This window comes from Hesperophylax consimilis, chromosome 26 (assembly GCF_061612785.1).
Source record: "Hesperophylax consimilis isolate HC1 chromosome 26, BYU_Hcon_1.0, whole genome shotgun sequence".
Taxonomy (NCBI): Eukaryota; Metazoa; Arthropoda; class Insecta; order Trichoptera; family Limnephilidae; genus Hesperophylax; species Hesperophylax consimilis.
In genome coordinates, this window is record NC_142861.1 from 26,563,484 (window position 1) to 26,589,377 (window position 25,894).

General features: G+C 35.3%; 1 protein-coding gene across 1 annotated transcript in view; it reads left to right on the plus strand.

Annotated features, from left to right (window-relative positions):
- The window catches only part of LOC149411359 (uncharacterized), a 270,274-nt gene that overhangs the window by 38,988 nt on the left and 205,392 nt on the right, over nucleotides 1-25,894 (plus strand). The window contains exon 3 of the mRNA XM_089647466.1: nucleotides 2,953-3,144. Within this exon, the coding sequence (XP_089503592.1) occupies nucleotides 2,953-3,144 (192 nt within the window). The remainder of the gene's footprint in view (nucleotides 1-2,952; nucleotides 3,145-25,894) is intronic.

Sequence of the window (25,894 nt, forward strand, 5' to 3'; positions counted from 1 at the left end):
ACACAGATAAATTTAATTGCACACTTTTATGAAACCAAAGTTTCTAGCCGTAATTTGAAAAAAATATTTATGAAATTTCGTGAAGTTTTTATTTATTATTGTTACATAAAACGACAAAATGCTGAGGTGACAGTTACGTTTATAATACATTTGTCTAGTAAAATATTTTTGTGCTTTAGTTTTTTTTTGCTATCAGTAACAGTAAGGTAAATTAAATTATTAAAAAAATTTCAATCTTTCAAACACAGTTTTTAGTTTTCTAATAGTTTCATAAATTTTCCATTTATTTGGATTTTATTTCAAAGCAGAAATAATCTGACACAATATGCCAGAGGTCTGAAGGGTTAAAAATATCTTACCGTCATGTCAATTTCTCGAAAAAATAGGTGTGAGAAAACTACTAACTAACTAACGAACAAACCATGACGCCGTTTCGCCGCAGGGGTAGGCAGAGAGGACGGACCGCCAAACAACTCGATCTTGACAAAAACTTCTTGCCTCATTCACATTCATACGTCGTCTTATACATACTCTTGACATGGCCCGACTCAAATATTTGATTCACTTGGTCGTTCCATGTCTTCCTCGGGCGTCCCCGAATTCTGCTACCATTTTAATTTTCATCGTATATTCTCTTTAAACTCTTTTCTCTGCTCATTCTCTTTACATGCCCAAACCATCTGATCCTCCCTTTCTTGATCTTACTCATTACGCTTACATCAGCCTTGCACTCTTTGCGGATCTCCACATTTCTCACACGATCATACATGGTTTTACCACACAGACGCCTTAGGAATCTCATTACTACAGCATTCAGTCTACTTTCATCCTCTCTCTGCCAGTTCCATGCCTCGATTCCGTACATCAGGGTAGGTATATTTGGACAATTTTTTGTTAGCGCCAACTGCGTTCAGTCCCCCATAAATGGAATTACCTACATTTGCCCTTCTTTCAATATCTCTGTCAGCCTTCCCATCTGTCGTAAACATACTTCCTAAATACACAGACTCATCCACTTGCTCCAAGTATTCCTCATTCACAACTATATTGCAGAAACTATATTGAGAGAACTAGATTTCCCGCAATGAGTTTATTAACTCCTGGGAGTACGATGCTTTATATAATATACTATATTCTGTATTGTATACTTTTAATAAAAAAAAAAAAAAATAAAAATAAAAAAATAAAAAAAATATGATTGGATCAACACACAGTTGTCTGGAAACACTAAATTCAGGTATATTCACTATATAGGTAAAAACTATGCGAAGACAAGACAAGAACTATGTGCAGAATATTACTATTTTTGTGTCGTATTTTTCTTCAGTGCCAATATAATTTGGATTATGTGGATATTATGTGGATAAGAAAGAACTCCTTCGAAATCTAGTAATTCTTTGGATTTCTAAGAATGTTAGAAATACTTATTTACGTACCAACTTCCCTTTCTACTATGTATCTTCAAGTTTCTGTCTCTTACACATTATCATTAATTTCTGCGACAGTTATAGTTTCAAAATGTACTATTGGACAATGTAGGATTGATGATCGTTTTTTAACGAATCAATCGTAGTCTTATTTAGAACATAAAAACTAGACGGTAATTCTGTAATTTTTCTACACGGGGCTCTAAATAGTAAAAGCTATTGATTCTTACTATAACATATAATTGACGTTTTTACGGCAGAATTTTGACTCGACCAACATCTAGGCTATGGAATGATTATCCGTATTCAAATAAACGTATCTTCAAGACCAAGATTCATATCTTTTCATAAATAAATCTCAAGAAACCCTTCTCATAAACCACTATTGTTGAGTCATTAAAAAAGCTTACCTACTATAAATCTGTGTTTAATCACTGTCATTTTTACAATGAATTATTATTACCGATGAATAATGCAAATTAACTTTTCAATGTTTATTTTTACTGAAACAATATCAAAGCGCAGAAACTAATTATAAGGATTTTTCTAAAACTAATGATCACCTGCAGTTAGTAGAATCTTTGTTTTGGATATCAGACAACTTTACGCAAAAAAAATACTGGCGTATTTATCTCATTACGCACAGAAGTCTATTCAACTTCTCGCGATACTAGATCCTTCGGGAGTAATCTCTTACTAACCTTTTTGGTAAAACAAAATTTTTCCAGAGAAATTTTAAAGCTTAACAATGCACTTCCACCTCCCATTAGTCAGAACACAAATTATACTATATATAAAGTGGATATCAAGTCTTGGATCCTCAATCAAGAAGGATTAAACTTTAACGATTTTTTAACCTCATTTTAAGTACTTTATTTTTATAAACTCTTTTACCAATGAGAGATAAAATATTATTTACTTTAAAAATAATAATATTATATAAGTTAATATTATAAAAAATATTACGCGGTTTCGTGCTATGCAAAACCAATACCGAACCAATTCCGTAACAATAATGTTGTAATTCTCTGATCACGGTACTATAAATTTTTGTTGCTGTAATTTTATTTCTGTATTATAATTTTTTTTTTTATCGTCACTTTGTTGTTATTATATTTCACAGTCCTTTAAATTTTTGTTGCTTTAATTTTTAACACATGTATGTATGTATATTTCTTTCTCATTTTAAGTTGCACTGCTTTTATGTATATATAATAGCCCTCTAGGCGTTAAATAAAATAAATAATATTATATTTCAGCGTATTATTATTTTTTTTACATATATTTACAGCATTAATTACAGAATTTCTTTGCAAGACAGGCAACGAACATTACCCAAATCAAACAACAACAAAAATATTAAAATAATGTAAAACAAAAGTAGATTCAGATTCAAAGTCAGGACCTTTATTTATCCCGGATTACGCATTTAACCAATAGTGCAATTTTTTTATTTTTTATTTTTAGTTATCGAAATATTTTTAATCCAGTTATTTTGATCAATCTATTTTATTTTGTATTGCAGGCAGTGCCACCCAGTGGTCGGGTCTGAGACTGGCCACCAGCTTCGCCCCGGTCTGTCCCCAGACTCTGCCGGATATCAAGAAGGAGTCGTTCATGTCCGCCGGAAGGTACAACTACCTGAAGAGACTGATGCCCTTCCTGAAAAACCAGTCGGAGGATTGCTTGTATCTGAACGTGTACGTACCTTCCAGTGGTAAGTTGAACATTTTATTTCTAACCTCATTTTAAAAAATCTGCCTTAAAGATTGTTCGCTCCCCGGTAATAAGTAGTTTAAAGTGAGATAAACTAATGTTATAGTATTACCAGGCAGAGCTCGTATGCGCGTCTTCATGAAGCGTTCGAAAGGAACGCACTCGTAACTTCCTTTTTATAATTTTGATGGATCATAGTAACCAGTGGTCATTATTTTAAAATTAACGAGACCTTTAAAAATAATCCTTGCATATAAATATTAAAATCGTAGTATTAATTAGTAAATCTACATAAATAAATATTGAAAATTCTAGTACAACATGGAGAGAAAGTGTTGGGAAGTAAGAGATTCATAGATTTACATATGGCATTGCATAGAGCTTGCGTGGAAATCTGCAAGAGGGAACCAGTGGTCAGTAGTCGCCAGGGCCAGTGGGAAGGATCCCTGAGAAACTTACTGTTTCAAATTCCAATTAGCCAGTTACTAGTTAGGTCGAATATCTAGTCACCTTTATAATTCGCGGAGTATTACTAAATCTTTGATTAATCCAAAAGAACCAATTATTTATAAACTTCTTTCAAGGCGAGTCGGAGATCTGTTTGTACGAACATAACAGAAATGAAAAATTATAAGATAGCATAAATTTACAAGAAAAAATAATTTATATTATTACAAATTTATTTAAAGGAATGAAGATAAAGTAGCCTCGTTAAAATATTATCATCAATTTTATAATCATTATCAGAAACTTCTTTTATCATCGTAACATTAATCTCCATCAGTATTATTTAATAATAATGTTATTTTTTATTGAAGTTTCATTTATTCAAAAGTTCAGATCTGTGAATAATCCCTTCACAAATTTCGTCGTGTCGTCGAGGAAAATTATATTTATTTTTGTTAAAAAAAATGTAGGAATTTTTAAAAATAAACTGCTTGGCAAAGGCAAGGCAAATATGCTGAACATTTTCACCACGAACTTTTGTAAGAACGGCGTCATGAATTCATTATAAATATGTGATGAAAAGAACTAATACAAATTGTGTGTATTGTTGAATTTTAGAATGTTATGTACTCAAATCACATCACTTTTTAATAAATGTAATTTTTCCATTTTGCAACGTTTTCTGGGCTCTAGGGACTACCGCAATGCACTGATATCGTTATCGTAAATATATACAGATGATCCAGGATAAAGACTAGTTATTTGCCTAGCACTGCGCCGTGTTTCCATCATTCCGGATAATGTTTTCAGTGTTCTCACCCAGGCTTCGTGTTGTGGGTACAATTCCTCTGCTGACCTAGTTCTCCATCACTGCAAAAGTAAAAGAAATCAAAATTTAGAGGTTTTCAATAATTCCGAATAATCTTTATCTGTGTCACCGTGGTGGAAAATATTATGCAATAAAATTAAATACTTTTTTTACTACTGTATGATAATTAATTTTGTTCAGTCGTATAATTGTGATAAAAGACGTTTAACCCACATGAGGCATGTCCGAATGATATTCAATTCTTCGAAGAGCGAATGTGCGTGTCATTTAATAATATAGAATTTACTGTTCACAAAGATGAAAGACATTTCACAATTATTTTATGTGGATCATATAATATATTGTTTTATAATATATACAAATTCAATCTATATAATATATAAATAAGAGTGTCCCTGTTGACGCAACTATATGCATCTCCCTTTAACGTATGTTCCTGCGTTCCTTTACCCAATTACCTGTCCCTGCCTGACAGTGTTCAGTACATGTACCAGTGTCATTGAAACAATTTATTACACACAACCAGTCTGATAAGAAAACCTGTACAGTACACACTTTAAGTGTTCCCTCAGTGCGTTGAATTTGAGTCTATTGCGGAATCTCGTCCAGTGATCACCGCAGCTTCAAGGCCATAACATCGATTTGCACACCAAAATCCAAGGGTAGTTCAGAATGCCTTTCCTATTAAAGTGTTAATCACAGCTCTCCAATAATTGTGTAAAATATAGATAACAGTGCACGATAAAAAAAAAACAAATTGATTTTGCTCAAAATATTTGTGACTCCAATCCCGGTGAGGTTTTGTTTTTACGAAATCTTCTGTTTCATTCCATGATTGATAAAATTTTGCACACATGACCTCTAAACAAGAGGAAGGTCACTATCAACATAAGAAAGGATAAGAACCACCCATTCTTTTTGTTACCGGCCATATTTTATATTAAATGCCATCCCGAACTTTGCAGATTTTCTGCGCGCCAATACTCGGTCCTCGAGTAATGTTCGGGATGGGCAGAGCATGAAACTGTCGCCAAGGCATGGGCACACAAAGGATTACAGGTTCTACTGATTGTAGTGAAATGAAAGCAGTAGTTTTGTTTTTGCACATTATAAAACATGGAGAATATATTTAAGTAAACATGTTACATATTATGACTCGGCACTTACCCCCAGGGATCAAAAATTGGTTCTTAATTCTATCTAAAACTGATTAACCACTTAATTACGGAAAGTGAGCGGGGAGCTTCCATACGGCCGGCGGTGGTCTGTCCCAGACAGATCGAGCTGGCACCATCAGGGCTTTGGTCCAGGAGACGGGTCCAGCGTCTCCGACAAGGTGGCTGATAAGCGGTTCTGGAGCGTATCGGGTCTATCGTTTATGTAACATTAATGGAGCGAATCCATCCATTGAGCTGATCGGCAGATTACTTGAGCGGGTGCCGTCCGGGCTTGTGATTTTATTATCCGTATCTTATTAAGAAAAATACGGCTTGTATCGCGCCACTTGAGGTGAATGCTTCATTTCCCGGAGTCCGCGGAATAACGATTTACAAGGGATCGCGTATATAAACTTCAGTAGAACATTATTTGTGATCTTCACGAACACACACACGGTCATCCATTATACGGACGTTTATTTAATAGAGCCTGCACCGACTTGGTTTTTGTAAAAAAGAACCGAATAACCCGCATCAGGAATACTGATGTACACTTTTTAATACGATCGCCCATCCAGGGTAAAAATGAATTATAATCTAATTGACTGTGCGATCATTACACGGCCGTCCCGCTCGTGTAACAATTCCAGAGTACCCAGCGAAAGGAAACGGAAACAAACAATAGACTGCCCGGCGGTCTATTTGTTGCCAGACCGTGCTCTCTATAATTTTAATCAAAATTAATGCTATGAATGGTACTTGTTCTGAAGAGGTGTTTTAAATAATTACTTTTAAATAAGACTTAACACCGCTTCATAACATTACCCCCCGCGCCACACAAATGTTTGTCCCCAAACATTAATACAACTCTAAAAAAAACTACAACTGCAATAACTAAGCTTGAAAAGATCCTCTGGGTTTCTAAAAAAACAATCAACAATTATACATGAGCATCATAATTTGTAAGATAAGTAAGGAATAAGACAAAATCTACGATTTGGATAGCAAAACTTATGATGAATGGGTGTGCCGCAGCTTCAATCGCACCCATCGAGCGTGCAGCCGGATGGTTGAGCCTGCGATTCATCCATTCTAGAACTTAAAGATAACTTAAGATTAATGTAACTTAATTACAAATTTTAGAAGATATTACGTGAACGGAGTCTGCAAGCACCCACAGTATCGGAATACCGGGTGATGATAAATTGACGATTGTCGAAGACTGCCGTTAGCGTTACATCTGTGACGGAAAATATTCTTAAACAAAATTGTAGGTAAACCTGTAGGTATATAAAAAAATATTATTGTTCTTCTCAACACATCTAAACAACTTAAGCGTTAAAGCTTCACTGGCCCTTTAATAGGGCGATAAGCCACTCAGGCAACACTTTTTTTTTAGGGAGGTAAACCAACCCTCACTTTTCACTGAGTCTACTTCTCCGTTGGAGATAAAAGAAATTCGAAGAAATTCTATCTACTCTACCTGACCTGGTTATTGGGTAAGTCTTTCGAAGAGAATTTATACAATAAGACAAAATAATCATCCTTGGAAAGCATTATTTCGTAATAGTAGAAAAAACTTTTAACCTTTACACACACGCAGGTGTGTAAGGTGGTTTAATCGAGTGGAACTGTCAACAACCAATCTTATAGATGTGGTGCAATTAGTAGTAGTATACATCCATTGTTGTAAATGGAGTCATTGGTCGAAGATTGTATACATCCATTGTTGTAAATGGAGCCATTGGTCGAAAATTGTATACATCCATTGTTGTAAATGGTGCAATTGGTAGAAAATTGTATTATTGTACTAATTTATAGATAAAACTTACTTTTACTAAATATAACTAAAGTTATAGAAGGAATTTAAGGAAAAGACATATGCTGAACCAGCTCTTATAATTGTATCATTAATTACTATGAAATTATTAAACAAAATATCAAGAGTACTAACATAAGTATACCATTTCCAAACATGACAAGATAATTATAATAAAGTAAACAAAAATATATTTGGTAAAATTCAATTCTTAATAATAAAATTTTTAAAACTGCTTAGAAAACAAAGATGTACTGGACCGGTACATCTTCACTTTCTAAGTAACGGGCGAACATATACAATATGCACATAAGTATATATTAAGAAACCTAGAATATACGGGGATAGTGGGAAAGTATCACCGTGCATTCCAAGATTTGGGCAGTTTATATATCCCATGCTACCTAACTTTCACTTGTTTAGTCAAAGCCATATTTCACGTCGTTTTTTTTTTTTTTTTTTTTAATTATTGTCTTATAAGCTTATCTGAACAACATCATTGTCGTGTAACAAACTCGAGTAGGATACTAGAGTGTTATACTAAATTTATTATGTTTCTTTCTATTATTTACCGATTATACTAACCATTTTACGAAATTTCTATATTTTCTAAAAGAAAATTAACTAGGACAGGACTAAGGACTGTCATAATGCTGGGTCGCTCCAACTCGGGTGATCAAGCCGCTTTGTGCTCCCGTGCATTGAAAAATATTTGAAATATTAATTAATTGAGAGTACTTGGTAGGGTGGCCAGACCCACCAAAGCACTATCAGAAACATATTAATCCGGTATATTTTCTGACTTGACGATGTCTTTCACGTGAAAGTTACCAGTTTCCTTACCTTTGAGGTCTGCTAATGTATAGATTAAGTCTGATTTTTTCTTCACGACTATATTTTGCACAAAGCGTGGAGCTAGTTTCTGTGCAAAGTAATTTAAAGCGTTTGATTGGACGAAATTTCTACGCCAAACCCTGTCTCCGACTTGAAAACTAACATGTTTTCTCCGCAGGTTATAATGGTTTGCTCCTTTTTGATAAGCTTTTAGTAAAGCATCTGAGACTTGCTCATAAACTGATGACAGTTCTTCTAATTTTTGTGCGTAGATTCTCTGACTAGTACAATTTTGTGAATTAGATTCCGTATCAGCTATAGGGTTACGATGCAAATCACCGTCTAATATTTGCTCCCGACCATGCATTAGAAAATAAGGTGTAAAACCCGTAGCGCAATTTACGGAATTGTTCATAGCTGATTGTATTTGTGGTAAAAATTTTGACCAATTACGGTGGTCTGATTCAACTAATATCGATAATGCGGTGCCCAAAGTTTGGTTATATCTCTCTACCACATTATTTTGAGGGGTATAATAAGAGTTATAAAACGGAGGAGGTATATTATAATTATTTAATAAGTCCTTAAATTCTTTGGATACAAACTGACGGCCGTTATCACAAACAATGGTGCGCGGTACGCCATGTACAAGAAAGATACTTTCTTCTAAACTCTTCACAATGCTTCGCGCGGTACCTTTGCGCAACGGGAACAGCCAGGTAAACTTTGAAAAAACATCGACACAGGATAAAATAACGGTAAAACCAGAGTAACTTCTCGGTAATGGACCTACCAAATCCAACGATAACATTTGCATTGGACGTGTAACTTTTTTTGGATGTGATGAAATACCGTTAGGTGAGGCCGTACTGATTTTGTGGGCCTTACAGACCGTACAGCGATTTACAAATTGTTTAATGTCTCTGTACATATTTGGCCAAAAATACCGTAATTGTGCTTTTTTATAAGTTTTAAAAACGCCGGGGTGACAAGATCGAATAGACTCGTGAACACTACTTAAAATGTCTAATCTTTTTTCTTGAGGAATTACTTTTTTCCACGCAGTGTCTTCACACAGTGCTAAACGAGTTTTCGTGTGACGAAATAGTTCGTTTTCCCGAATTTGGAAGTTCTGAAAACGTTGGGGAAATTCTTGACAACCCTTCCAAATATTTTGATACCACTCATCTTGAATATTTCCTGAATCTATAATGGAGATTTCGGCAAGATCCATTCGCGAAAGGACATCTGGGACTATGTGTTGAGTACCTTTACGATGGATTACGTCAAACGAGAATTGGGATAGGCGTGAACTCCAACGCGCGAGACGACCGCTGGGGTTGGACAGAGAACCTAACCATTTTAGGCTTGAGTGGTCGGTTACAACTGTAAAATGAGTTCCTTCAATGTATGGTCTAAAGTGTGTAACGGAGTCTAGTACGGCTAAAAGTTCGCGCTCAGTTATTCCATAATTACGTTCGTGAACGTTTAAGCATCTCGAAAAATAAGCAATAGGGTGCTCCTGTCCATCTATAGTTTGAATTAATACCCCCCCAATGCCTACGGAGCTTGCGTCACAGTGTATAGCGAAGGGTTTCGAAAAATCTGGACAACTTAAGACTGGGGCAGAAGTAAGTGCTTGCTTTAGTGCAATAAATGCGGATTCAGCTTCCGGTGACCATTTAAAATTACTAATTCCCTTTTTTGAACCAGTAATACTTGTTAAAGGAGCTGCAATGCTTGAAAATCCCTTGATAAACCGTCTAAAGTAACCGCACAGGCCAACAAATGCCCGAATTTGTTTAGCATTTTTCGGTATAGGAAAATCTTTAATACTATCTATCTTACTTGGATCAGTGCGAAGTCCCTGGGAATCCACCATATAGCCCAAGTATTTAAGCTCGGCTTTACAAAATTCTGACTTTTTTAAGTTAATGGTGAGACCCGCGTCTCGTAGACGTTCGTACACCCGATTTAACAAGTTTAAATGTGATTTCAAGTCTTCCGATACTAATATAAGGTCATCTAAATAGCAAAAAACATTATCATCGAAATCAGGTCCAAACAATGCATCCGCTAGTCTTTGTAATTCGCTAGGAGCATTTTTCAAACCAAACGGCATGCGAGTGAACTCAAAGAGGCCCCGCCCAGGAACAACAAATGCTGTCTTTTCACATGATTTTTTGTCCAAGGCTATTTGCCAAAATGCCTTGGAGAGGTCAATCGAGGAAACATAACTGGCACCGCCCAGTTTATCTAGGATACGCGCAATATAGGGAAGAGGGTAACTATCACGTACCGTGACGTTATTAATTTTTCGAGAATCAAGGCAGAATCTAGCTGTTCCGTCTTTTTTTGTTACAATTATTACTGGACTGGACCATGGTGAACGAGAAGGTTGAATAACCCCTAATTTTAGCATTTCATCAACTTCTGTTTCTAATTGTTTCTGCCGTGCGGGTGAAAGAGGGTAATACCGCTGTTTGATGGGTGGTCCTGTTGTAATTATTTTGTGTTTAACTAAGTGTGTTAGACCTAACCCCTTTTTTTCAAAAGAAATTGACTCGAATTTTTTAACTATTTTAGAGAGTTCCCTGTTCTCTTCAATAGTTAGGGATGAGGCTGGCCGAATAGCCCGCAACCCACTAATATTTCCTTCCGAAACAGGAAGAGTAGCTTTCGAAAACAGTTCCGGTGCGATGTGGAACTCCTTCCAAAAGTTAACTCCTAGAATAATTGAAGGCGACAATGTCGGGATGACGTAGAAAAGAATTTCCTTTGTGGATGATTTATACGTGACCGGCAATGACATTGTCCCTAAGACTGGTTGGTTTGAACCGTCCGCTGTATAAACACTAAACTTAACTTTAACTAACTTAATACCTAATTCCTTAAAAATTTTATAACTATTGCCTCCTAGACATGACAATGAAGCGCCGCTGTCTAGCATTCCACTGTAGAAATTATTTATAATATGTACATAAGTATAAGGACGGTTATCATTTTCAATAGCCATCTCCCGTGGCAGCGGGCCCACTGTTCCGGTTGATGGGGATGAAAGAAATTTATCAACTATTCGGAGCCAACTCTCCCACTCGCTTTTCCTCTGCGCCAAGGACGGCTTGTAGCAAGAGAGACTCCGACCTAGTTTTTTGACTTTTTATGAGCTTTGTCATTGATAGCTCCCACTTTAGGATTGTTAGACCTTGAATTTTTCTTCCTGCAATCTTCTATAACGTGTCCCGATAGTTTACAATATGAACAGAATGGTTTATTGTAAAACGTTCTAGAATTTTCGTGTGCAGTTTTTGTATATGTGTTAGAAGTAGAAGAAGACGGTTTATTGTATTTATAATTATTATCTCTGTTTCCAAGACTAACTTTAGTATAGTTGTTGGAATAATTGTTGTTATTTGGTTTTCTGTACTGATTTTGGTTATAACCTTGGTGTCTATGCATATTATTATTATTAAAATTAGGTGTTTGTCTAGCAGTACTATCAAATTTCTCCGGTTTATTAGTGACAGGTAAGTCTACTTTTGGTTGAGAAACGTTGAAAGATACGAAATCATCCGACAGTGATGCATAAGATTCCAAGTTGCCTGCATGAGTAGTCAATTGCTCGAATGTCGATATATCTCTTGAGACTAGTAAATTTGTATACATAGGCAATAAAGCTTTTTTTGCCAACCGCAAAAGTTCTAATTCCGGTAGTTTAGCTTCAAGCATATTGTTTAATGATTTCATTCTGAGAGTGAATTCTAGCACTGACATACCTTTAGGTTGTGTCATGTTAAATAGTTTTACCTTAAGATCTGTTTGAAGGTCGTTTGCTTCAAATTGTCTTATCAAAAGTTTTGAAAGATCGTCCCATTTCAAATCCTGAGTGTAAATAGACCTGAACCACAGGAGTGCTAAACCTTCTAAAAGATCAGGAAAAACGCGTACAAGATGATCCTGGTTAAAATTTTTTGTCCTACATTTCTCCTCAATTAATAGTAAGAATTCCCTTACACTACTTTTTCCGTCATATTTCAGTTTCCAACCGTCTACGTTATTTGAGTGTGAGTCCCTATAAATAATCTTCGTTTGTTTAATTATGTGGGCTTTCTTAATGGTTGTGTCGTCTAATTCAGAATCCGATGATTCAGAATTCACTTCACTTATAGCAGGTATTTTAATCTCTTTATTATAAGCGCGCGCCTGTAAACGTAACTCATGAGAAGTCGACGATGGATCAATATTCCTGTCTTTAAGTTCTTTAATGAGAACCTCCTTCGAAGCCCCATTGATATTTGGTATTGGTATTGGTGAAGACATGATTACGTTCTTTGATGTTCAGATAGAAAGAAAGAAGTAAAAGAAGAGAAAAATAAATATTTAATTTTTTTTGTTTATAAAACAAAAGAAACTCTTCATTGACGGCTGTAGTATCATTAGACGTAATATTAGCTCAACTTCTATTGTACGATTGTGAAAAAAAACAAAAAAAAATTGTTAAAAAAAATATGCTCCACCCTAATGAGAATTGCGAAAAATGGACCACCCTATTATATTGTGAAACGTTATTAAACGTCGGCCTAATGTAATTGTCAATCAAAGATATCATTTAATTTGGGCGAAAAAAAATGACGTAGGTATGTATATAAATAATATTGAGTGTTTGTTGACTTACGAGTAATTAAAACGCATATCGATTGTAATGTGGACTTACAATTTGTATTGTAGAACGCCGACATAAATGTTTTTAATATTATGTATATTAGCGTAAAAATCTAATAATATTATAAAACGCAAATATGCCTTGATCAAACAAGTGAATGACATCGTAAAATAATCGTAAATAATTATGAATTAGACAGTTTGACATAACCTCCCATATAATCATCTTGTTTACCAATTAGTGTTGACATAAAATTTGACAGCTACAAAAGCATAGATAAATCATAGATTTCATGAAAGATGAAAGTTTACGCAAGATTTTACCATAGAATAACGCAAATTATGAATTATCGTTACAAGAATACTGAGTGTATTTGAGGTTATGAAACAATATTCAAATCACTTGACATATGTGATACAATATTATGTCAATTAATCATGAAACATTTCACCAAAATCAGCACAACATGCAATCACCACGAGCCAAAACACGTTGAGGCGCCAATTGTTACCGGCCATATTTTATATTAAATGCCATCCCGAACTTTGCAGATTTTCTGCGCGCCAATACTCGGTCCTCGAGTAATGTTCGGGATGGGCAGAGCATGAAACTGTCGCCAAGGCATGGGCACACAAAGGATTACAGGTTCTACTGATTGTAGTGAAATGAAAGCAGTAGTTTTGTTTTTGCACATTATAAAACATGGAGAATATATTTAAGTAAACATGTTACATATTATGACTCGGCACTTACCCCCAGGGATCAAAAATTGGTTCTTAATTCTATCTAAAACTGATTAACCACTTAATTACGGAAAGTGAGCGGGGAGCTTCCATACGGCCGGCGGTGGTCTGTCCCAGACAGATCGAGCTGGCACCATCAGGGCTTTGGTCCAGGAGACGGGTCCAGCGTCTCCGACAAGGTGGCTGATAAGCGGTTCTGGAGCGTATCGGGTCTATCGTTTATGTAACATTAATGGAGCGAATCCATCCATTGAGCTGATCGGCAGATTACTTGAGCGGGTGCCGTCCGGGCTTGTGATTTTATTATCCGTATCTTATTAAGAAAAATACGGCTTGTATCGCGCCACTTGAGGTGAATGCTTCATTTCCCGGAGTCCGCGGAATAACGATTTACAAGGGATCGCGTATATAAACTTCAGTAGAACATTATTTGTGATCTTCACGAACACACACACGGTCATCCATTATACGGACGTTTATTTAATAGAGCCTGCACCGACTTGGTTTTTGTAAAAAAGAACCGAATAACCCGCATCAGGAATACTGATGTACACTTTTTAATACGATCGCCCATCCAGGGTAAAAATGAATTATAATCTAATTGACTGTGCGATCATTACACGGCCGTCCCGCTCGTGTAACAATTCCAGAGTACCCAGCGAAAGGAAACGGAAACAAACAATAGACTGCCCGGCGGTCTATTTGTTGCCAGACCGTGCTCTCTATAATTTTAATCAAAATTAATGCTATGAATGGTACTTGTTCTGAAGAGGTGTTTTAAATAATTACTTTTAAATAAGACTTAACACCGCTTCATAACATTTTTTTCCACTTTTTCCACTGAACTTTGAAACTTCTTGACGTTCAAAATAAGAGGAAAATTACTGTTTACGATTGCAAAAAAACTCTGATATTAATTGAAAGACTGAATGTCTCTGGTTGACGAATGTTTGAAAATATTCGTACCTACTGATATAAAATATTGCTAATTAATTAAAAAACTCTTCAAACTATTCGTAATCCTGTTAAAGACGGGATTTCAGGCCCTTGACGAAAGAATTGATGGGTTTCCTGATAGTAGTAAAATGTAGTGTAGTAGTAAAATGCCAATAATTTGTCGAACTGTCGGAAAACGTGTTTATAAAAATCCTAACATTTTCGCATTTCGTCATTATATATTATTAAAAGAAACGCATGTGTATGCACATGTGTTCCGATATATTTACAAATGTATGAAAAGTGTATCGGAATGTGGCCTGCAGTCCCGTTTTTATTCGGATTACCAAAAATTTGAAGAGATTTTTTCATAAATCAGCAATACTCATTTTTCTCCGTGTACTGTTAATATAATTTTTACCAAAAAAGAAATGTAGAAACATCAGAATTAAATTCCTGTCTTTGGAATGCTTTTCTCGAGAGGTTAATAATAAATGATTGGAATTTTAATAAAAAATAAATAAAACTAAAGCTGTTCTTCCGATGGCTCGTTGAGAGAAAAGAAATAATAATCTCGCAAAAATTCCTATTGTATGCGCCAAGATAATTTGTTATACTTGGCCTGACTCCAGAATTTGTATCAAAGTTTTAGAAAAAAACGTAATGTAAGCTTCGTCATTTTCTGTACAAGAAACGACTTATAAAGAATTTAATGTTAAAAACTAATTAATATTATTTCATTATTTATTATTTTTCGTCTAAATTTTCTAATTAGTTTGCCTTTTGCACAATAGAAACAGCGTACGTAGATAAGTATTTACTGTGTTTGGGAAATTATTTTATGGTAGAATTTCAATTTGCATTATTATTCGTAACCCTGTAAAATTCTTTATTAATCATAAATCGCCTTTAAGTGAATACTGCACAGGAGTCCCGATTGCCTGAAGTCAGCAAAACTACAGCATGCCTAACCGGAGTATTTTGTGAGGGCAAAGGGAGTGGTAAGGGATGAAGATTGATAGAGGGTAGTTTGGAAGTACTCGGCTATTCAGTTCTGGTTACATAATACGACTAAAGCAATGAATGTCAAGGAACGTTCCGATTCCGAATTGTGGCCATTTACTACAGCATCTACTAAGTTATAATCATAATTTTATATTCAAAACTTCGATACGCTAGTGCGGAACAGAGGCGTGAGGGGAAAGGGAGCTGTATAGCATTAACAATTATAATATTGTGATAAAATAGATTTTCACGTTACTCGTTGGAGGTATGTTCACCATGGGAACTTCCAGGGCCGGCCTTATGTGGGTGCAATTGGAGCAGTCCGCTCCGGGCATCGACTTGATAAGCGCCAATGAACCAATGAGTATTGCTGATTTATTAAAAATGTTCCAATATTATTGGTAATATGGTTAAAAAGGGACTGCAGGCCGCTTCCTGATATTTTTTTAGCAAATTTGTAATAATATCGAAACTTGTGTTCATGCACATGCGTTTGTCTTAATAATAAATAATGTCGAAATGCAAAAGTGTTAGGATTTTTGTGAACACGTGTTCCGATATCGTGACAATATATTAGTATTTCGCAAAAAGTTTATAACCTATCAATTCATTCGAATAATTTTAATAATTTTAAGAGATTCTTAATAAAATAGCAATATTTTTAATCAGTAAGTTTTCAGGCGCGGTTTAGCCAAGGGTTGGTCCCAGGTATTTTTAAATATCAGCATTTTTCTTCTTTCTTATGAGTATGTTTATATTTGACTGTTATTTAATCTCAGGTAGAATAAACGACGTTGACTTTAACCTGCCAAAGGCCAACAGCTAATGAATCAAAACAAATGCCTCCAACACAACAGAAAGGAAGTTTTCTAGCAGAAATAATAATGTATTTCAGCGGCACATTATTTGACGATGATGGATCTTGAAAATTATTGAATTGTTAATTTCCCTTGGTACTGGATAAATAAATGGGTACGAGATGAAAGCTCACAGCTAACAGCTTTCATAATATATTATTTATATCAGAATTTTCTTCGGCTGTTGTTACAGGTTTACATAGCAACACACATCAAACATCTTTGGATATTCGGCTGGTTGAATTATTTGACCATACGTGTAATGATCTGCCCTTTCTACTTCAAACTTTTCCTTCTCTTCTTTCTACGATAAATTTTCCTTAAGTCCCATAGGTAACTTTTCCATAGGGCTTTGGTTATGTATATATCCGGGGTAGGAATGTCCTCCCTTCCGTCTTTCAAGCCTTTGTCCCTCTCCTTATTACACACCCCTTCAAGTGTGTACATCCTAGTTTGTCTACGTGACGTACGACCTTGAACGTACTTATTTCACGTGACGGTTCAGTATAAAAAGGCTTCACCGAACGTTGTGTTGGTTTTTTTTTTGTTTCTCGGTATAGAAACCTAGTTATCTATGTATGTGTGGTATCCCTCGGTTCTTTTGAGATAGAGTGAGTTGAATCCATTACCGCTGAGTTTTAAAGCCATTTCATAAACCTTATCTTCTAAGTCGCCTGCTCCCCCAACTAGCTACGCGATTCTATCTATCGTAGGGTAATGTGAACATAATAAAGTGTTAGATTTTATATATGTGATATACATACGATAAATTTATGGTGTTAGTTGTCGGCGCCATCCATGTATATATTTTGGGAGGGGAAGGAGAGGAAAGGAAATGAATTTTTTTCAAGTTAAGATTGGCTCCTCCTCTTTACCAAACAAAACCGATGGATGATAATTTGAGCAAGGCGATCGATATCTGCGTGTCTGGATATCACAACCGGCCGGGTCTCCCCTTGTTCCAAATCGGCAACCGTCACGCCAGAATAAAGAAAACCAAGTCTCATCACCAATTTCAGAATTGCCCTAACCTCATACACCTCCAGGATAATCTACTTTACTGAGTGTAGAAGGGGAAAGCCATGACATCCCTTGTCACGAATCTAGTCGCGAAAATGTGACACGTAAGGTCCTAAGTTACGTGCCACCTCTAGAAAACGTTGTAACTCCCTCGTCGTCGGGTATTTACATCCCTTTCTAGGTCAATAACATAGATAACACACGACGATCTAGTCGACATTTAGCCTGCTTTTTAGCGATAGGTTGTGTGCCTACCCATTCAGCCAATTATCATGTGAGATATATGTAAGGTCTACTCGAAATGCCAAATTTAGGATGAGGACTGTTTGTATTTTAATATTTGGTTCTAGTAATTATTTTATGAGGTTACTAGCATCCTCGTGTATTAGGTATGGGTAACTTCTACTGAATACCTATCCTCTCAAGTAGGTATAAACGGATAATTGGTTTGATTTTTGCATTTAATTTAAAGAGGCTGCCTACCTCTCGAAAGGTACCTGTTGAGAAAAGTTGTTCAGATGGTAGTTTTATTTCGGAGATTACCATCTCCCTCTTTTGACTCTAGATTTGTTTTTGTGCATCCCAATTCGTAACTTAGAAAGTCAAACAATAGATGAAAAATATTAAATTAGAAAGTCAAATAACAGAAGAAAAGTATTCATTTTGTTCCGTCTGGTTGCATCCGATCGCTTTCTATTCGGGCGGTCATACGCTAGCAAAACTTTCCCTTTGACTGACTGTACCTGCGTCTTGTCCTATATATGAAAGGGTCATTGGCCCGTCTCCCTTTTTCAGATGATAGATAGTATGATTGACACATTCCCTTTCTGAAACATTATTTGGGCTGCAGGGGTTGTAAACTTGGATGCTGTATCCGTCCTTTAAAGGGACTTCTGTTATTTAATAAATAATATAAAAAAACTCACCCTGTTAGTCACCTCCAAATCCTAGTGTGAAACTTACCTGGTTACACACTACATAGCTAAATCAGTTTAATTTTCGGTCACCTCCCTATCGGCTTCTTTCCTCCTTTTCAGCGAAATCCTTGCAACTTGTTCAAGGTTGGTCCCCTCCCTACGCCTATAGAAGGGTAATTAAATAATTCTGTAAATACAATTGTACCTCCCTAATCTCTGTTGGGATTCGAACCCAAGTTTATAATTTGTTTGATCCTCTGGTTTTTGGTCTCCGTGGATAGATCTCGCCAAATCAATTCCTCCCTAGACCGATTTAAAACTTGCTGCCTTTATATACGTTCACTCTGTTTTAAAACGCAATCATTATTATTATTATTTTCATGTTTTTAAGACAAGTAATTTAGTTTGAACTACACATTTACGAAATCACGTTTAATTTAACAAATTTTATATTATAATCGCGATCGCCCAACCATTAGCGCCCCTGGGGTGATTTTTCACAAAACGGCGCTCTACAAATTATCCAATTATTATTATTGTCATTATTATTAATTGTATTCTCACTGAGTCCAACTACTTTCACTTCACACAAACACCGGTTCAATAATATTTCACTTTAATTCAATATTCCACAGTACTTTCTAACACCATTTGAATTCACTAATTAACTGTAATTTCACACGACACTTCTGATTTGTATTGGTTTCTCGGAGCTGTCAACGTATCCACGTTCAAGAACTGACTGCCCGTATTTTATCCCTTCCTGTGGGAATGTGTTTACTTAAGGCCTGTAATCTATCCCATGTTGCTAGTCTAGACAAATTTTTTTGGAGCACGTTCGTTTATTATTTATCGTTTATTTATGTGATTGTTCAAACCATCACATACGTTGGATTTTTTATATTCACGTGATGGAAATTTTTTCCCCATGCAACCCATTACTCCGTCAAACTTCAGAACGACGGCAAACACATTTTATAGACTCCCATTAAAATTTCGATTGCCTGACGCACGAGAATGACGAAAATCTCTTCTGCATTTTACGCAAGCGCACAACATTTTGTTCATAATTTTAACTGTCACCGTTTTATATTAATATTAATTTATTTTATTTATTACTAGCTGACGTGTTACCGGCTTTGCTTGGTGACTTATTAATGGTTTTGGGTGGCGGCCACTGGCGGCCCGTGACTTTTGAGTGTACTAAAGTGCTCTAATATTAAAATATAATGACTTTATTGATGTTGTTGTAGCCGAAAACTTTTTTATTTTTGTTCAAAAGTTTAAGTTTAACAAAGCACTGCACTGATTTTCTAAAAATCTTCTGAAAATTTCGAAAAAAAATAAAACACTTTTTCGGCTACAATGACATCAATAATGCCATTTTATTTAATATTAGCATTCTAGTTCACCCAAAAGTCATGAGGCGCCACTGGTTCGAACAAGCCTGAAAAACTAAATGTCATGTAGATGTTGCCTTTTTCTAACAATTGGAATATTTATACAACTGAGCATTAACCGTTTGGTCAATATTGTCAAGTCAAATACTATAATATATAAAAAGCTAATATTACTATATAACTTATATATATATATATAGCTTATTGTAACATTTCTCTTTGGATAAACTTTGTGTAATATGTAATGTGTTAATTGAACTTGGTCCGTTAGTAAATAAATAAATAAATTAAATTATGAAAAATAATGTAATTCCATATTTGATAAAAAAAATACATAAAAGAATGGTTTAAAGAAGGCAGGTATATAAGTACCTACTTACATATCTTGTGATTAAGCGGAAATTTTGATTTTGATTTATTAAACAAGAGAACTAACTTCCACTTCATAACTCCAGCAACAACAACACACCTTATTGGTGTGACAGTGGAGGTGTTGAAAATTATACGACTAAACGCTTCTCTCTTGTTTGAGATAAATTCTGAAATCACGTACGAAAATACGTTGTATTATACTAATTCAGTAGAGATGCAAGGTTATGAAAACTAAATCATCCACGTTTATTTATGGACAAATAAAATGTAACCAAGTGCCCATATAAATATAACGCAATCCACCTAAACACTTTGAAATGGCACTCGTAAAAGGAAACCCAACTTTGTTGAATTTATTTCAGTTGTAATAATACGGTTCTGAGTAATTTGAACACAATGTATTTGCTTTAGCAGATGAATGGAGAAAATTGTGCCAAGAAATGAGCAAGAATGCATTACAATATAAACACAAACAGGCATTACTCATAATGATACGTTTCTACCGAGAGAAGTGTTAATGAACATTCACAAAATTTCTGAACTCAATCAAGGGCCTAATAATATCATATAGTATTATTATGTCAATATCGTTACAATCAGCTGAATCACTTATTTGTTTAGGCAGATTTTAACTCGTAAAGCATTATCATCTAGGTTTAACGCATTTAGGACGGGTTGTTTCACTGAATTTGAAAAATTCACCAATTTCAAAGTTGATTCTCAAGTTTATTGAAGGTTCTCCAGGGGCTTCACAAAACCGAAATAATAACATAACATGAGTAGAACCTTCACAAAACTTGAAAATCAACTTTGATATTTGATGAATTTTTCAAATTCTGTGAAACAACCCGTCCTCAGTAATTAACACTACTACACCTAGACCCCGACATATACGCGAAATGGAAAATTCATTTGAATATCTTGTAAAACACAATCCCGTACCACTAAACTTCGGTACTCACGTATCGAATACCGAACAAGAGTCACAACTTCTCCCATCTGTCTGCACCCCCAATTGGGGTACGTTTTGAGGCTGAAAGTGGCGGGGAGGGGTAGGGGTAGAAGAGGTATGTCAGTTGGGCGGGTAGTGGACAAGTTAATGTTTCTCTATAAATAAACATATTGTTTAATATAAATACAACATTACCAAATCATACATAACATTACGAATATCTCTTCATTGCTCCGGACATCAATGACTTTTTATTACAGATAGTTTTATTTGAGCTTTTTCCTCGTCTCTTGTGTGTAATTGTGGGGGAGGTTTTAATTTTTTATCAGAAATGTAGTTGATGTATGCCCATGGAATTATTTTGTAAATTAAAAATGAATTAATAATTCGCTTAAGTGACAAGATATTTATATTCGTCAACATTTTCTTGGTCCCGCGCTGCCACAAACATAAGTGAAACCTAACCATTATGTATTATATATTTGTACAGCGCCCTGTGATTAAGCTGGTTATTAGTATATCAGTTAACTTAAAATTTTTATTTATTTGTGTTCTTACATCTTCTATTATTTTTTATTTATTATTTTAAATATTGTATTTTTTGTAAATCTCTCAGGTCACGGATACAGAACCCTTAGTTTTTTTTAAATATTTTTTTTATTATTATTATAATTTTAAGTGAAAATCTGTTATTGGATTTTATCTTTATTATTTAGTTTATTCTTATATATGTAAATAATTTGTTGATTTTCCCAAATAAATAAAAAAAATTTTTAGGAAAACGGCGTTTTGCAAATCATCAAAATATTATTTTTATTATTATCCGGTATCAGGTCTATAAGCAGACTAAGAAAACGTTTCATGGACATCGTTCTTACCCATGGAATGTGGATACTGAGTGAAAGGGGAAATGATTCATTGTAAGAAGAAACTACAATCATAAGGATGAGGAAACTCTTCAAGTCTCTATGACCATTGATTTCCGACAGTAAACAGCTAATATTTATTATATAATGAGAAATTGGCTAAAAAATATCAAAGAGAAACCATCTCTTCGACTCCAATAAAAATCTATCCCTTATTATTTATTTATTTCAGTTTGTACAGTTTTTTTAATAACAAAACAGATTGGATTCTAGGCTTGTGCCATTTATACAATGTATTTGCAGTGCCAAAAATCTTAGTGCGTTGTCGTACATGAAAAACACATCGATCTTCTGAAGAACTACATTTAGGAAGTACGTGGCACTCCGCACGGGTGAGTTCATGAACAAATTGGTGCGGCTCGTCCTACAGTAAAGCAGGTTATGTCGACGTCTTCGATAGTGGGACTCTGGTAAAAATAAATTTATTTTAGCCAGAATCTCATTGTTAAACATGAATCCGTTTCGTAAAATGTTAAAATATTTAATCAGAGCAATATCTTAACAGTCGACATGTCTCCAAAAGCGTGAATACTGTGAGCCGAAACGCGAGTAGAGCTTCGAATTATGTATGGGAAACGAACGAAGCAATAGCCAATGGCGCAAAACGCCGCTTGCGGTTGCTTTGTCCCTTTCCGATAATCTGAACTCGGCTCGGGTTTTGGCTCGCAAATGTATACTAAGGTGGAGCGGTCTAGTATGGAGAATTTTTTTTTCGTAATATCGAATTCGGCATACGCGGGATTAGTGCTCCGTTATGTACTTATCTGAAATAAAAAATATAAAAAAAAATATTTATTCATAATTACGACATCGCCACCACTTTGAATTTTTGATAAAAACACTGAAAACACCAATAATGTTCTCCCGATTCTTAGAAATGCTTATAAATATGTAAAAAAAATCGAGTATTTATTTATTACCTATGATATAATTACATTATTATTTTATAATATAATTATAAAGTAGGACTGTAGGAACAGTTAAACTATTCCCACACAGCAACGAATCCTTCTACCCCAAACGCGTATCAAACAGAGTGAAGTGTATCGCATATTATCTTGGCGAAGTTTCCGATCCGCTAGACATTATCTAGTAGATCGGGGTACTGACGCTATTCCTTCTTGTAGTTTAAACTTTAGACTCTCAAAAAAAATGTGCTTCGTCTTCAATTCCTCAAGAAATAATGCAGAGTGAAGCACAACCAAATAATTCTCACCATGGGGTGAAAGACTTCCCTTTTGTGGCCAGAACACTAGACAGATATTGTATTTCAGATCGAGCAGGAGCTGCAATTTTTTTCGCTGTATTACAAAATGTTGGCTTAATTTCACAGAACGATACATCTCGCGTCGTGGATAGGAGTAAAATTCATCGAGCTCGAATGAAGAAAAGAACTGCCCTTACTAGTAAGCCGTTAGTAATCGATTCCAATGAATTTGGTTTATACTTTGACGGACGGAAGGACAAAACTTTAAGCATGGAGGACAATCGGCGAAAAATAATAACTGAAGAACACGTTAGTTTAGTAAAAGAACCAGGTAGCGAGTACATGGGACACATTTCATTAAAAACCGGAAAATCTGAAGCAATAAGTAATGGAATTATTTCATTACTGTCTTCGAAAGATATTGCTTTGAAAAAAATTGTTGCAATTGGATAAGAGACATGTTAAAGGAGCTGAATATTTTGACGGTGAAGCAAACTGAGTATTTGAATGTACTTATTTTTATACATAAAATTAACATAGGGATGATGTCTAAGGAACTGAAAAGAAAAATAAATTACAATAACGAGATACACGGACACGGAACGAGAAATTCTAAGCAAATTAGATTGAGAACAAGAAAAAAAAACAAGCACCCAAAAATCTCTGATGTACCAGCCGTTCAACTCTCTAACAAAATCCCGAAGGAAATTGCTGTGATAGAAAATATTAATAAGTTCAAAAATGAATTAAGAAAATATGTCTATCTCAATTAATTATTAATGTTTCTTTTTTGTGACTTTATTGAAATATTTAAAGAAAGATCAAGTTTGCCAAACAATGTACATGTTTATATGTTTATAAAACTATTAGCACACACGAAGATGTGAGCTAACTTAAGATTAATAAATAAAAAAATAAAATTGGATGCGACGGAACTGAAGTTAATACGGGGTACAAAGGAGGTGTTATTCGGCGCCTTGAATCACATCTCAAACGGCCTTTACAGTGGATTGTCTGTCAATTACAAGCAAACGAACTCACTTTACGACATCTCTTTGAGAACATCGACGGAACCACGACTGGACCGCAAAGTTTCACTGAAATTATTGGTAAATCTTTAAATAAGTGTGAACAACTTCCTGTCGTGAAATTTGAAATCATTCAATGTTCATTACCAAGTATGACAAATACACAGGATTTAAGTACAGATCAGCTGTATCTACTGAAAATGTGTAAAACTATTGACTCCGGATTCTGCAATGAAAATTTATCAAAAACAAATCCCGGTAAAATTGTACAATCCAGGTGGCTCACTACAGCGAATCGGATTCTTCGGCCTTACATTTCTACCCTAAAACCATAAAAAAATATGGTAACTTTAAAGACATTTGTATTAACAGTTTACGCACCTGTGTGGTTCAACATTAAGACCAAACCATTGTCTTTCCAGTGCAAGGCATTTACACGAAACAATAGTGCTTTCACGGTATTTGCCAAGTGATTTAAAAGATAAATTATTGATCCAGTAATCCAGCGTAATGGCTTTTTTGGGCATCACGAAAATAAATTGTTAGCCATGTTAAACGACAACCGAAAATACGTAAGAGAGTTGGCGTTGAGAAGAATATTAAAAGTTCGGCAAATGAAAATGCAATCAGACTTTATTCGTACCTTTAAAGTGCCTGTTTTTGATTTTTCAGCAGATGATTATATTGATGTTATAAAGTGGGAAAATATAACCAGAGATGTGCTTTATTTCAAATAAATCCATTTTAAATGCTTTTCTAAAAACCAATTTGCATATTGCTTTTTAAATGCTTTTCTCCGAGATAGCGGGGGTGGGGGTTGTGATGAATCAAGGTCTCTCCCGAGGTAGATGATATAATCCGTCATAGTAGCGCTATCTGTCGGCACAGTCGCATATGAATTACAGGGAACTGCATACAAAGATGGGGGAGTTTCCTTTAGGGTTGCGGCGAAAGGGGTAGGCGTGACTTTCTGACAGGACAAAGGGAATTACAGATAGGGGGCGTGTTTAGGTTTTGATTTATATAGCATCGACCTTGGAAATATTCCCACAAAATGAATAGGTGAACGAACGGGGCTAGGATCAAGGTTAAATCACTTGACATTCTAGGAGTTCACAACCTTTTTTGAACGCATAACTTCACTCGGACGGAGCGAGATTTGGTGGCAACAGGCCTGTTACTCGAGGTTAAAAGAAGTAAGAGGGTTGCCAATTTCAGACACTTGGGAGTGTTGATTTTGGGAAAATTTCGAACATGGTTCTGCGTCATTTAGTCGGTAATAACCATTATCGAAAGTACTTAATTTTATACGTGGCTTATGGAAGACGAAAATACATTAAAATTAATGTATAGACGCTTGGCAGAGGAATTATGACCGAGTACATACGGGTTTGTTGTGAAGGGAACTTGAGACCTCTGATTGATTTGAAACGAGTTGAGGGACGAAGAGAGAAGATAGGCGTGTGACTGAATCATTAAGGCCAACACCCATAATTGCAGGGAGGAATCGTGAAAATTCAGTAATAGTTCTTAAAATGAAACTGGCCAAAGAAATAAACAGGTTATCAAACCGATGCGATCTCGGACGAAAGGCAAAGGGTGAGCGACATGATGTGTACTGGGACATTTCAACTAGAAC